Genomic DNA, 15,899 nt, shown 5'->3' with positions numbered 1-15,899 from the left:
CGATAGTCTGAGACTTCAATTGCAAAAAGAACACTAGACGGATATATACAACAAAGAAGATCCAAACATTATAAAAGCAAAATTCATCAATAAAATGAAGCAACTTATAGAAAAAAATACGCGATTGGTCAAGACCAGAAACGCTGACTCAGTAAACAAGAAGAAATGGGTTACATCTGCAATATACGAATCTATCAGAAAAAAAAATGTGCAAAGATTTGATCAAAAACCCCGAAAATCAAACTCTGAGGAAAAAATAACATTTGTACAGAATCAAAATAAATAAATCAATAAAATTAGCAAAGAAAGAGTACTCTAAAAAGGTCATAAGTGCAAATAGCAACAACTCGAATGGGCTTTGGAAGTGTGTGAATGGAATTTGCAAAAAATCTGAGACGGAAACACAAATAAAAAAAATTCAATTGGAAAATGGTAACGTAATAGAAAACATAAAACATATTGCAGATAAATTCAACCAACACTACACTACACTGGGCAAAACATACGCGGAAAGAATAACCATACCACATAATTTCAATGAATTAGGAGATTCATTGATTCATTGATGAATTGAAGATTGCGAAACACCCTGTATCTCTATGACACAGACGAAGATGAAGTTCTTGAAATGATAATGAAACTAAAACCTAAGAAATCACCGGGTCCTGACGATATACTCTCTGAGACTCTGAAAGAGATGTCCATTGAAATAAAAAAACAGTCACATATCTTATAAATAGATGTTTTCATACGGGATGTTTCCCAAAACTGCTGAAGATAGACCTGTCTCTTTAATGTCCAACATGGCTAAAATAATGGAAAAAATAATCAAAGTAGGAATAGTGAATTTTTTGAGTAATCACAAAGTCCTTTCATGCTCACAGTATGGTTTCAGACAAGGTAAATCGACGGAAGATGCAATTCACAATTTAACATCAAGAATATATGAGGCTATCGATGAAGAAAAACCGGCTCTAGGCATTTTTGTTGATTTGTCGAAAGCATTCTATACTGTCTGTCATAAAAAGCTGCTCAGAACATTGGAAAATTACGAGATGAGAGGAAATATATACAAATAACTGAAAGACCATTCATCAAACCGAGAGCAGAGTGTCAGCATAGGTGGTATTATGAGTAGTTCGATGACTGTTACATACGGTGTACCCCAAGGAACGGTACTAGGTCCTCTTCTATTCATTATATACATGAACAGTATTTTTAGTGTGAACACAGAGGGTAATAAGTTTTGCTGATGATACCGCCATCTTCTACCAGTCGGACTCGTGGACTAATTTAAAAATGATGGTCGAAAACGATTTTGCCAAATATGATGAATGGTTTAGATATAACAAGCTCACTCTCAACTTAGAAAAAACCAAAAACCACTCACTTCTCAATCATCATACTTACCTAATATGGGGCCAATCAAATTCGGAAAAAATTGCGAAATTCCAGAAGACATCTCGATTAAATACCTGGGCGTTATTATTGACAGGTATATGAGATGGGATCTCCAAATTCTTAGTAAGAAAACTAAGAGGGTGTTTGTCTAGATTCAAGTATTTGAAAGATTTTTTAGACATAAATTACGCTCTGGTTCATTCAATATTGTCTTATGGAATCGTAGGATGGGGAGGTGTGAGTTATTATCACCTCAAGAATCCAAAAGTGGATACTGAAAATAATTTATGGGAAAAAAGCCACATACTTGAGTGACAACATATTCAAAGAGTCTCAAGTACTGGATGTTAGGCAGATTTTCTGTTTCAATATCTTAATTAATGTATGAAAACAAAAAACTTTAACTGAATCTGTCGAGCACAAATATGATATGAGGAGGAGACAAAATAAACTACCCACGATGCACGATGTGCAAACTATCTTGGACCTCGACTTCACAACATGGTACCTGAAACAATTAAAAAATATATTCTCCTACTTCATATAACAATAAAATGAAACTTTGGATTATGCTCAGTGAAAGGAAACTTCTCCATGATGCGGTGAATCAAAACTTACAAAAGTCTTGAACTTGAAAAACAAAAAATTACAAGGCACTATCCCTATTGCAAATATGAAAATACACCCAACTATAACAACATTCCCAACTATGATAATACACCCTACTATGTCAACACCAAATATGGCTCATATCTGAATAATATATACAAGTAACGTGACGTAGAAATAATAAAATTATAGGATCTCACCACTGACGCTTCGTGATTTTGTATTCTCGTTTATTTGTTTCATTTGATGATTTTCATATTTGTATTGGATATCTGAATATTATTATTATATTATTATTCATTCTAGAGCATTTTCATTGAAATTTGTTTCAAAAATGTTTTTCACTATTTAATTTATCTGTTCACATGAATTCCCTTAGAAACAACCAGTGTGCCATTTTGAGGATCCATTTCTGACTATCTAGTGTTTTGGATGATTGACAAACCCAAATGAGTTTTCAACTGGTGTTACGTTTCGGCAAGATGCAGTAACTCTTCATTACGACAGGCTGCGCTAGATAACAATGATCCTAACCGGTTAATAGACAAAAAGTATAGAATGGCAAGCTAATTCACCTGATATGATGTCCTTAGATTTTTTGTGTGGATTCGTAAAATCTCAAGTACACAACCACAGTCTATTCCAAAGCTCAACTATGGAATTAGAAGTGTTCCTGAGGAAATTACCCCGGAAACATAATGTAAGAAATTATTTTTTATACAAACTCCATTATTGCCAGGAAGCGAATGAGATATTGAAGACATCTGTTAAAATATGTTTTTCCGTTAACCAGATCTCCCCCTCCAACGAAAGACGACTATCAACAGTCGAAACTTGTGCGAGCTAAGAACTAACGAGGTCTCACCATTTAACGTGTCATTTATAGCACTTTGAACATTTATTGCAAGGAACTGAAGTGGTTTTTTATAATAAAACTGCTGATTACGAAGGAACGGCTGATACTATTCCCAAATATGGATAAGTGCTGAATAGAAAATTGAAATACATTTCTAACGAGTTATCTATCACAAACCCCCTTTATATTTTTGAAAACAAGTTGGTATCATCCGCTCGGCGTCAAGTAATATGCACACTATTGTGCTTCTTATCAAAAAGCTGAAATGCGATACATTTTCACGTAGGGGAGACCGGGTATGGTTGCCTCATGGGTTGGTTGTCACGGCGGCCATATTAAAAAATTGAATGAACAAAATCGAAAGATCGCGAGAGCAATTCCTCCATTCTAACATCACTTTAGTTCATGCTCATATTGTGTGAGGGAGAACCGTACTCTTGTTTTTTTCGGACGGCGAAAGTAAATTTTTGTGCATTTGTGTCGAGTCTCATAAGTATACTATAGTTTTCCGTAGATATATATTATTTTATGTATTTTTGATGATACAACGTATAGTGATACATGGAAATACATGGTATCACTATTCGTTTTCATGAATAAATATTGAATCAGAGTTATGTTATTTTAGGGGGTTATGTTTTGAAATGTGTTCAGGGGCTCGTTGTCTCAACTTGATGGGGGCTGGTAGTCACATGTGAAAACCAACACCATAAATATTTATGCTACATTTTTTGTTGACTTTTTGAACTTCTGCTACATACAATTTTGTTTGTTTTAGGAAAAATTATAAAAATGTCATGGTATCATATGAGAAAGTCGGATCGACTAGTTTTTCATGTAATGATACTGCGTGCTGCGAGATGAGTGATTTTGGGATCAATTATTATCACAGTCTGACACTGTTTTGTGAAAAGAGATAAGTTTTTATTTTGATAACCAAAAATTGGTTACCTATATGGAATCAAGTATTTATTCCGGTTTGTCTCCCAAGAATATTCTAAAAACCGAATTACAGTTGCCAGTTTGTTTGAAGGTGATTGACAATGTTTCATGATGAATTTCACTAGTTCAGACTTCCATTGTCTACTATATAAAATGATTTGAAATCCCTGAAACAACTAAACAGGAAGAATTGAAAATGAATAGCTGAAAATAACAATTATATCAACCAAAATAAACCTGAAATGAAATAATAGTGAAATAAAATACAAGTAAAAATAGAACAATTGAATAAATAAAAATGAAGAAATGAAAAAAGAAAATAAAAATCAAAAGTAGAGAGATTCCAAGTCACGTTTGTTCACGACGTTTCGATTGTTAGTATCTACAATCGTCTTCGGGTGATGACTGGACTGATTCCTCCGAGAGATGACTATTTATAGGTCGTTCGAGTACTTTCACTTATCTCGCTTTCCATTTTCCGCTTCACTGGTTCCGTGGGAGATGACCGTTTTGGCGAGAGTTGGCCATTTTTCGCTTGATGATGGGTTTCCATATGTTCCATATGTTGAGGTAGTCACATATGTGACTACCTGCCCGAGATACTGTGACAGCTATCCCTGGCTCGGAGTCAAAACCCCATAAGAATTGTCATATGTCTTTTATGGATGATGTTGGAGAAAACAAAAAATTTCATTGATAATTTATGAAAGTGGACATTGAAAATGCAAAAGACAGAAAATGTGACTTCCAACCCCAGTCTTTCAAGGGGTCTTTCAATGTCCGCGATATATACAATCAAATTCGTGACCTAGCTATAGGTTGTAGTGAGAACATTTCGAAGTCAATTCCATAACAATAGATAATAATTTTCCATGTCATCTGTTTCTATAATTATCAATCGTTACCATAAATAATCTTTCAATACTAATACAAGTCAATTCAGTCCACCCTTCCCTTGGAAAGCAGTCCATACATACAATACAAAATGAGTATTATAAATCCACTACTTACTCTGACAGTTTCTTTGATGACATATGCAATATGTTCTTCGGCCATCCTCCGGTTTTTTGCCAATAAACCATTCACCAGGTCGATAACTGGACCTCCTTCGCAGGGCTTGAAATAAATAATAAAAATAAATCATAACCGTAAATCAATCATTCCTGTTTTGTTGGCTCACCACAAGACAAGAGCAATTAATATAAATTATTTAATTTGTAATAGTGACACACAATAACTTATTGTAAATTCATTATTCTCAACGTAACCTGCAATTATGAGAAAAGGTTTCGAGATTGAACCTCAACGGAATGATTATAGTTCGAATGGTTCTTGGGTAATTTATCAAAGGGTCAGTATTTGAGTTAGTGATTTTAATTTTGTTTGAAATTGATTGACAATATTTCATGATGAATGTCATTAGTTCGGACTTCCATTGTCTGATATTATATAAAATGATTTGAAATCCCTGAAAAACTAAAAAGAAGAATTAAAAAAAGCTGAATTAAAAACCAATTATATTGAGCAAAAAAACCTGAAATGAAATAACAGTGAAATAAAATACAAGTAAAAACAGAGTGATCGAATTGTTGAAGCAGATTGGATATTTTGTAATGAGATGTATCATTTCAATTGTTGAAAAAATACAGATTATATTCAAAGAATTCATTCTTAACTTTGTCGTGGATATTGAAGGTCATTTAGTCTGGTTGATCAGCTTTTAGCACAAAGCTTCTGATGAATCACTAAATGCGGTATGACTAGCTAGGATTTTTGTTGTGACTTTTCCATTTTTCAACAGATTTTACCCTATCCCCTTCAATATACTCCTTCCACTGTTCTTACTTTCATCTATTTGAGCTCTTCACGATTCAAAACAGTATGAGCTGTTCATAGTCTTCATAAAAGCTTCTACTGCATAAAACCTGGTGCTTTCAATATTTTCTCCAATTTCGGGAACATAAAAAAGTCAAACGGAGCTAGATATGGTGAGTATGATGAATTTTCCAATATAGAGGTTCTGAACTCAGCCAAAAATGACTTGATAACGAATCGTTGCTTTGTGAGGGGTCCAAAACTTATTCCTCCATAACTTTGGTTGCTTTTCTTAACTCGCTGATGGAACCTACACCGGTAAATGTTGGGGTAGGTTATCTGCTACCTGGGCTCGACTTTTCTTGTGAAGAATACTCCCCTCTGAGGTTAATAGACCTTGGTACATTTTTCTGAATCTGGCGAGGACCTGATCGGCGTTGGCATGGAAAGCAAGTCTCAGATGACGCATTTCAAGGAAAATCCATAACTGCAGGATACTAATTGCTCTCACTAGCCAAGAAACATTTTCCTAGTCCTCTCAGGTAACCTCTAGTCACCGAATTATACAGCTCTGTTTTCGTAACTGTGCACTATCTTCGGAAATATTCCCTACCTCAACCATGTAGATATACTTACGGGATTGAAATATTACCTACGTGTGAGTCGTGAAATACAAAACTAATAAATACAATATTGTCATGCAATATGGGTTTCTCAATTTCGATATGCCTGTATAGAAGAGCGCACTCGACTTTATCATTGAAAACTTGCCCCACAAAGTTGACAAGTTCCATATTTTTGATTTCTTTTCTAGATAGACTAAGAAGACGGTTTCGCTGAAATTTCCTTCGACGTTTTTAAGTCTACACCAGTTGAGAAAATTAGAATATGCGATATCGTTCTGCTGAGCCGATTTTCAATTGAAGCTCATTTTCCAGCTTCTTTAGTATCGTCAGGAACACACAATATCTTACTATTGTTCTTCATTACTTTCGTTCCGCACAAAATGAAAACTTACTTTTAACGCTCATATCATATACAGTTATTTCCTTCTGAAATTGGTGAATTTACAGAACGTTCCCTGTGCAGTGTTCAGGGTCCTACTGTTTTTCTTTGGTTAATCATGTGATCACTAATGATTTGTACATTTCGATTCGTCTATGATTCTTCCTTTGTACTTTTTTCTTTGGAAAGATATATTTCTGAACAATACGAAAACGAAGACTTATCTATTTTAGTGATATGAATCACAGTATCTCAATAAATACAAACTAGTCAAGAGAACAGAAAAAAATGCTGAATCTTACTCATACATTGATGCAGAATGAAAACTTTTGACAGCATTGAATCGAATTTTTCACTTATCATACTCACCTCTAAGACCATCCAAATCTCTATTCCTATTCGATAAATTCCATAGAAGTCGACAATGTTCAAGTGGTGACTGAAATCTCTCAATATTTTATACTCTTCTTCGACAAACTGTTTGGAACTTTCCTCATACTTTTGAAGTTTGATCGCCACGTTTTTCTTGCTCGCCTGTGTGTCAGTCGCTGAATATACTTTTCCATAAACTCCATATCCGTATATTTCGCCGAACTCGTACCGTTTTCCGGGTTCCGGTATTTCAGAGAAATTAATTTTCATTCTTTTATATTTGAATTTCAACAATTTTCACAATGAGCAGGCAAATACTAGAGAATCTGTAAATAAAATGAAAATATTGTATTTTAAGTACTTATATCAAAAATATACTTCAGATGAATTAAACATTCATCACATGCAATAAATTTGACGATATGGGGTATCAGAAGTATCATGGTTACCATTTTTTCTAACGAAAACTTGACCACCCCTGAAAGTCAGAAACGGACGTGTTATCGAAAATTTCAAAGAAAGTGTCAATATCTATTTCTAGGGGAACTAATACTGATATGGAAATCATACCCCCCTACGGTCAGCAACTACCCCCCCTTTTCTTTCAATGGCATGGGGGTCGTGTGATACATCATTTGAAAGGTCTTTTGTCCTCTATTAATTCTGTGATTTTTTTCGAAATTGGTTCATTCGTTATTGAGGAATTGAATGTTGAACGTTTTATTTAAGAAAAAACAGAAAATTCCTGTCGCTCATTTTATTGAGGAAATCAACAAATGTAATATCAATGGCAACAGAATCAATGGATGAAGTGTTCAAAATGATCACCATCTAGTTCCATACAATTATACAGTCTACTTTCTAAAGCGTTCCTTACATTATTGAAGATGTCCGGTGTCGGAAATCGGCATTACCGAACAATTCTCTGTCGCAGACTTCTAGATTTGTGGGATTCGTAGAGTACAATTTTGATTTCAGGTGTCCTCACAGGAAAAATTTCATAGGTGTGAGATCAGGTGATCTAGCTGGACACTCCACTGGACCCCTTTTGCCGATCCAACGCAGTGGAAAAGGTTCGTTCAAAAACTGTCTCACCCGTAAATCAATATGTGGCGGTGCACCATTTTACTGGAATAATTATTTCATTTTCTACTCAATTGTCAACATTTTCTAAAATTTGTGTAACCATAGGATCTACACAGTCATGTAATAGATTTGTATATGTGTCTCTATTGAGATTACATCGTTCCAGAAACGACAATTGTGTCTATTCACTTCATCATTCAACATGAAAGAACTTTCGTCTGAAAAACATATATTGTATAATAGGTTTAGGTCATTGGTCAAATTTTCGCTGAACACCTACTCACAAAACTGAAGTCGACGATCAGGATCATCTTCGTTTAATTCCTGAACTTGCCTTGTTTAGAAAGGATGAAATTTGTAGGCTTTCAAAATCGGAAAAACACAAGTAGCTGATTCACCAGACGCTTTAGCTACTTGTCTGATGGATGCTCGATTATTCATTTGTACATGACCTAAAACTGCAATTTCAACTCCGTCATTTCTGACAGGACGGGATAATTCACGTTTTCTGTTGTGAACAGAACCTGAAGTTTGAAACTTATCCATTAACTGTTCAACGTATTGATGGCTCACGTTGTGGTCGGGAGGATTCGTATTAAAAATTCTTGCAGCAGCTTTAGCACATTCATTACTTCGAGAAAAGGTTGCAACAATTTCTATTCTTCCTCCAGTAGAATAAACCATGTTGGAACACAGTGAACAGAGATGACTGAATAATAATTCTTGAAGAAGGGACAGTGGCTAACTATCTACTTTTTGTTCTGTGACAACTAGATTCAACAAAAACTACCAGTGCAGAAAAAACCAACATTGTTGCCCATTCCAAAACGTTTACTATTAATTAAATGAAGTTTTCAAATCTAGAAGACCTGCGACAGAGAACTGTTTAGAAATGCAGATTTCTGACTCCGGATATCTTCAAAAATGTAAGGAACGCCTTCTAGAGTAGAGTGTATCATTGTATGCAACTAGATAGGGGTCATTTTGAACACTTCTTCCGTTGATTGTGTTTCCATTGATATTACTATTGTTGATTGCAATAAAATGAGCGACAGCAAATTTTATGTTTTTTCTTAAATAAAACGTTCAATATTTGATTTCTCAATAACGAATGAGCCAATTCCGAAAAAAATTACAGAAGTGCCCCATTGTAACGAATCTCAAGCCGGCCCTGACCGATATCTCAGCCAGCAAACACGCATCACATGATGAGTTCCGAAACCCCTAGCGAGATCTGGAGCGATCGTTGCCGATATTCTGTCTGTATTCAGAAAGCGAATCGTGCGTTTAAATAAAGAATTCGAACAGTGCAGATAAATTAAGCGTTAGTTGCTATTTGTGGAATATAAATTAGTTGTGATAGTGAAATATGGTTAAAAATAAATTTGTTCAAGACAGTTAATTCTTTAACTCGTTACAATTGGTGTTCAGAAGTGGATTTTTAAAATCAATTTGTGAACACTTGGTGGACAATCTTTGTATTACGGTGAAATTGGCTAAAAAACTTTCGCGCAGAGAGACTGGTGATTCATTGTGTTTCGCAAAGTGGACAGTAACGGACTACGGAAACATAAACTGATAGACCTTTCCCGCGAAAAATACACTTGTGGAAATAAATAAGTGTTTCGGACTCGAGTAAAATAAGTGGACGTATTCGGTTTTGTGGAAAATAGACAAAATGTGTTCCAGGAAAGTGTGCCTAGTGGACTTGAAAGCCGCCGAATTGAAGCAAGAATTGGAGAAGAGAGAGCTAGATTCTTCCGGAAAGGAATCAGTACTCCAGAAGAGACTATGGGATAACTTGATTGAATCAGGAGAAGATCCCGAAACATTTATTCGAAATTTCTCGGGATGATTTGAGTTCAATAATGAGCAAACTCGATTCGGTAAGCCTTGAAGGGAAGCTTCTGGAAAATGCGAAAAGCTTGAAAGGTAAATTTCTAGAAAATTCGAAAAGTTTGGAAGACAAGCTTCGCGAAAATTCGGTGAGTTTGAAAGATGAACTTCAACAAAATTCGAAGTGCCTGGAGGAGAAGCTTTTGGAAAACTCGAAGATTTTGGAAAACAAGCTTCTGGAAAATTCGAAAAGTTTGGAAGATAAATTTCTAGAGAATTCGAATAGCTTGAAGGAAGAACTTCTAGAAAATACAGAAGGCTTTAAAAAAGAGCTTTGTAGTGTGGCGAGCCTACTCGTAGAAAGGATAGGAACCATCGAGACAGAGATAGATAAAATCAGGAAGGAAATGAACACAGAAGTAGAGGAAATCAAAGGCGGAGTTCAGGCAGAAATCAGCGAGATAAAGGAAACAATTAGCAAGTTGTGAAACCAAATCATTAATTCTGCCCACCCCACAGAAACGGACTCAATTCCGAAACTGAAAGATGTCATAGTCAGTTCTGAACCAGGAAAGCTCTCCATGAAGCCGCCCCGGTTCGACGGAAAAACTTCCTGGGAAAATTACCGCCGACAATTCGTAGCTGCAGCCAGAGCAAATGGGTGGAATGCGGAGCATTAACAATGACGTTGCGTGGCGAAGCAACGAATATTTCGCAAACCCCCACGGCCCAAGAACAGGAAGACTATGACCAACTCATAAAGCACCTTGAGCTACGGTATGAACAGGCACACCTAGAACACGTTTACCATTCACAGCTGAAGAACCGCTGCCAGAAATCATAATAACGTTACCGTAATACGTTTCTTTTGCGACAATGAAACACAATTTCCTGCTTTGTGAAGGGTCTTCCAACAGGGACTTTCGAACTTTGATAATTGATAACGGCCATCTTGTTGCCATATCGAAAACAAAAAGTGATACAAAAAGATAGGAAATAAAAGAAACTTAAAAAACTGTTTATATTCATTTCGTAATTTATTTTGAATATTTATGAACAGATATTGCACGATAGACGATAATAATTATAAAAATCACAGTAACATCCTAAACGAATCTCATCTATGACAACTCAATCATAACTGAGCTAAATGGAACTACCACAAGTTCGTGATCCTTGCAGCAGACAAGATTTTGCAGGATTTTTCCTGTAAAAAACGTGACGCTAGACGCTAGATGCTGAATCCCGACCGTAAACTGGGTTGGATGAATCATCACATTCATCGTTCGATACGTAGTTCAAGTTCACACATAGCAATATTAAATTTCTTTGTTGAACAAATGCAGAAAGATAGTAAGACTTTAAGGTAATCATTGAACAAATCACTTATTGCAATTGAGTCATAAATACAGTAATATTGGAAAACTGAAAAACAACTAAAATTAAAACGAGTATTTCATTTTCAATTAAACAGAGTTATTAAAAACACGGATACAGAAAATTTTCACAAAAGAAATGAATTTCATCAGGGTTCTTTATAAGGAATGGATAATTGATATGGGAATTATGAAATGGCCACGCACATACGACATAAAATCTTTTACCGCCTTACCTCATCCCGTTTTCGAGGATGCTGAACTTCGAGTTTGGATGTCCCAACCCCGTAAACGGAAGAAAACAAGCACCAAGTGGGGTCTACTGCACATTTTTAATATATGAGGCACTCTAATAACTCATTTTTCGAGGTGGCAAAGTGCTAAAATTGTATTTCACCGTTTTCGAAGATGCCCGACAAAATGCGACAAGATACGTCTGCATAAAATGGGGCTGTTTGGTCTGGTTCTCATTTATCGAATAATTAAAAAATACCCGAAGATCGAAAAAAATATACGGTATTCGGATACTTACAAATTTGGACACGGATAGGGATACTGAATACAAAATTTGAAAAATATCCGAATACAGCTTTCGAATACATATAAAGTATCCGGATACTGTATCCGAATACAGAAATATTCGGATACTACCCAACTCTGCGCCACCCCAATGGTTTCTTCATTCAAAATCACTAGTCGAAGCCTATATTCAACAAATTTATAATACCTTATTTTCAAGAATCCATTAATCGATTAGAAATTAAAATTGTCAATATGTGGAATAAATATCATCAATATATTTTGTCATCATATTTATGTTCATCAATATATACGTGACTAGCATACCGTTAAGGCTATAAGAACTTTGCTAACAAACTAATCTAAGATAAATTGAGTAGGTAATTAACCTGTAATGATATCACGTATACATACGGAGAGCACTATGAAACAAGAAAATACAGCCTAATTCATTCGCAGCAGCTAATTTACTTCTGGAATTAAATTATTTTGCTTTATTTCCATTACACCATAGCTCACTTGGACGATAAAAACGAATATAACAAATGTTTCTTCTCTACGAAATACTTCTAATGCAATTACGGTAGAAACCATTAAAGTTTAATGGGATTTGGAATGAAAGTGATCCTAATTTGAAATAGATGCGAAAGAGCTCTAGAGCTCGATATTGTTTGAAGGAATGTATACATGGTGTTATTACTTGAAGTGACATCGAACGAAGTAGTTGTTTTCCGCCAGCCTTTTTGAATAATGGAGAAAGTGGTAATAATCAGAAAAAAACGTATCCGATGGATATTCATGAATATATTCTGAAAGAAGGTAACGTTAGTTGCAAAGGTAACAAATGAAGACTTTTTTGAGCTCCTGCTAGCAGAAAATCCAACTTGACGTTACCAGGTGAGGAATCATAGTACTATTCGATTAAATTCATCTAGAAACAATGAAAACCAGAATTATTAAAAAAGTTCCTTGTACAATTCATATATTCAGCATTCATAACAACTCATTCAACTTCTCGAAGTGCAAATACGAGGACGATCTTGATCCAAGTGATAAAAACTTAATCACATGTGGGGAAGATTTTGATGAATTCTTCGAGTTTCTCAAAACTTCGCTTTGCCAATAAGGTAAGTACTTTCACTGACTTGTCTCTGTCAATCTTCGAAATTCAAGCATTTACAGCAAATGTCATCACTCCAGATTTCAGTCGATTCAAAAATCCTTTGTCCAATTTTTTCATCGGGCCAGATTGCTCCATTCCATTTCTTTTCAATGCATTAGAACTCCTACAAAGTTATTTACCTATACTTTACTTCGAATATAACATTTATTATAATAGAAGAATTATTGCCCCTCTATGTTTGAACCCCGTGTTCGAACGAGTAATTTTGTTTATTCCAATTTCTGGTGAATATTATTATCATTGCTTTACCTCAGATGAACTAAAACACTTGTGTTAATCCGATGTTTTTTGAACTAACCATGGATATATAGTGGTGATATAGAAGTCTGCTCTCAATTAGCAGTTTCAAATATTGATTTTTTTATTATCCAAGGAAACTTGTCCGGAAGCAAAAAAGGGTAGATTTTGAAAAGTTCGACAGTGCCGTAAATTGATTGCAACTATAGAATCAACTGTATCAAACGGAATGTATCCTGTGATTCTGCGAATAGGAGGCAAATTCTCCACCAGTGTAATCCTTAGAAAAAGACTGGTTATGTGATATATTGAGTGATCTAACGAAAAGTATGCACCTTGCTTTTTTCCTTTTTTTGTGACTTTACGCAAAAATGCTCGGAAAGGTCAATTTTGCTTTTGAGGGAGACACATTTTAGAAGTATTTTTCTACCTGTGCCTTCAACCCCCTAGCGAGTGTGAGTAACAACTCTAAAATTTTAAATGGAAAGTGGGGAAAGTTGGGCACAAAATTCTCTTTCCAATGATACCTAATTTGTTGTATTTACTTGAATAGTTATAAAAAAAGCAAGAACATTTACTCGATATTTTTGATGTTAATGAAAATGCGGAAAAAACGGCATTTTTATCACTACTACATTCCTCAATTTCTCTCGTGCGTTTTTTGGTTCAAATAACAACAGCAGATAAGTGTACAAAAAGAATTTAGGCAAACGTTCATTAATCCAGTTCGGTTGCTTTTGAAATTATTCCAACTTTACTGTAAAAATGGTTTATTCCATTCCTGAACGAGTTGAAATTGTTAAACTTTATTATCAACATAATATTTGTGCTAGACTTACTGCTCGCCTCTTTGATAACAGTCATCCTGGGAAAAATGTGAATGATTCGTACGTTGCCAAGTTAGTCCAAAAGTTTGTCGATACCGGATCTGTCTGTAATGTGAAACACCAGCTACGGAAACCGATCAGAAATGAAGCAGTGGAAGTCGCTGTTTTGGGACATGTTGAATTGGATCATATTCAAAGTACCCGTCAGCTTGCTGCAGCCTCAGGTGTCTCCCGTTCGTCGATAATACGGGTATTAGAAGCCTATAAATTTCATCCGTACAAAATTAAATTAGTACAGGAACTCAATGAAGATGATCCTGATAGAAGGCTGCAATTTTGCGAACAACTGAGCCAGCTACTAATTGATGATCCGCACCTATCATTCAACACGTGCTTTTCCGATGAGAGTACATTTTTTTTAATGGAGCTGTGAATAGGCATAATTGCTGTTACTGGGATGACAGTAACCCACACTTATTCCGAGAGGTCCATACCCAGTACCCTCAAAAAATCAATGTCTGGTGTGGCATATTAGGTAGTTATATCGTAGGGCCACTTTTTATTCCTGGGAATTTAACTGGTGAGGTCTACCTGAACATGCTTGAAGATACAATTGATCCTCTCATAACAGAAATAATTGAAAATGACCAAAATCATAATGATGATCGGCTTCATTTCCAGCAAGATGGAGCACCTCCTCACTATGTTGCTCCGGTAAGAGACTTTTTAGATGACCGGTTTCCTGGATGGTGGATTGGAAGGAGAGGCCCCATCGAATGGCCTGCCAGGTCACCTGATTTATCGCCTTCAGACTTTTTCCTTTGGGGACACTTGAAAAATAAATGTTTTGCTATGCAGCCCGAGTCCATAGAAGATCTTCGCCAACGAATTACAGCAGAGTGCAGAAGTATAACACCTGATATGCTACAGAATGTTAGGAATAGATTTGAATAAAATCTGTATTATTGTATGGAAGCAAATGGGTCACATTTTCAGCACTTGCTGAAGTAGGATTCTACTAAGTCAATTACACATTTCAAAGTACTGGGTTGTAGTTGTAATTGATAATTTTGTGTCCTTTCAAATGATATATCACTCGACCCCACTTTCCATTTAAAATTTTAGGATTGTTATTCACCCTCGCTAGGGGGTTGAAGGCACAGGTAGAAAAATACATTTAAAATGTGTCCCCCTCAAAAGCAAAATTGACCTGTCCGAGCATTTTTGCGTTGAGTTACAAAAAAAGGAGAAAAGCAAGGTGCATATTTTTCGTTGGACCACTCTGTATACTCAGTGGGTAGAATTAGAGTTTCTTACGTGAAATTGATCTTATGACCAGCAAAAAGAATGAGTCAACTGGAAACATAAAGATTACTGAGAAAATACATATATATATATATATACCTGCAGAAAATACAATCAAAGGACTGAGAGAACTCTTATTTTATAGGAATATGAGCAACTGAATCATAACAGGTGAGCAATTTATTGTTGTATGTATTTGAACACATTCATATGAAAATACTCAATTTTGCTGAGTTTCTACTGTTTCTTCTCTGTTGCAATTGAAACCATTGGTGATTTAGAATCTTATGCTTTTGAATTGTTGGAAAACTTTCGTTAAAAATGTATAAAGACAAAGAAGTGAAAGCCAACCTTAGCCACGAAACCCATTTGTCTCTCTGACAAAACTCAGCTACTAGAGTAAGGGAGCTGGGTTCCAAGCTGATGAAACCGAAGATGACACGAACAAAGTGAGGTTACTACTAATTGGAAAGGTTAGTGTTTTGATAGAAAAAATACCTTAAAAAAAATAGAAACTAACAAAAAATAAT

At 35.4% G+C, this 15,899-nt stretch overlaps 1 protein-coding gene across 3 annotated transcripts in view; it reads right to left on the bottom strand.

The window, feature by feature from the left end:
* ninaC (STKc_myosinIII_N_like and MYSc_Myo21 domain-containing protein ninaC) overlaps positions 1 to 12,364 on the bottom strand; it is a 53,009-nt gene extending 40,645 nt beyond the window's left edge. For 2 of the 3 annotated variants that reach the window (XM_074169527.1, XM_074169530.1), the window contains exons 1-3: positions 12,207 to 12,354; positions 6,998 to 7,326; positions 4,820 to 4,924 (exon numbers count right to left, since the gene is read on the bottom strand). In XM_074169527.1, the coding sequence (XP_074025628.1) occupies positions 4,820 to 4,924; positions 6,998 to 7,270 (378 nt within the window). In that variant the 5' untranslated portion in view covers positions 7,271 to 7,326; positions 12,207 to 12,354. Of the gene's footprint in view, positions 1 to 4,819; positions 4,925 to 6,997; positions 7,327 to 12,206 lie in introns of all 3 variants that reach the window. The other variant, XM_074169528.1, reaches the window with a different exon arrangement.
* Between the last annotated feature and the right edge of the window lie 3,535 nt (positions 12,365 to 15,899).

This window comes from Leptinotarsa decemlineata, unplaced genomic scaffold (assembly GCF_025532065.1).
Source record: "Leptinotarsa decemlineata unplaced genomic scaffold, Ldec_3_MD MMD2_P_RNA_scaffold_5, whole genome shotgun sequence".
Classification (NCBI taxonomy): domain Eukaryota; kingdom Metazoa; phylum Arthropoda; class Insecta; order Coleoptera; family Chrysomelidae; genus Leptinotarsa; species Leptinotarsa decemlineata.
This window is presented reverse-complemented; position numbering and strand designations above follow the sequence as displayed.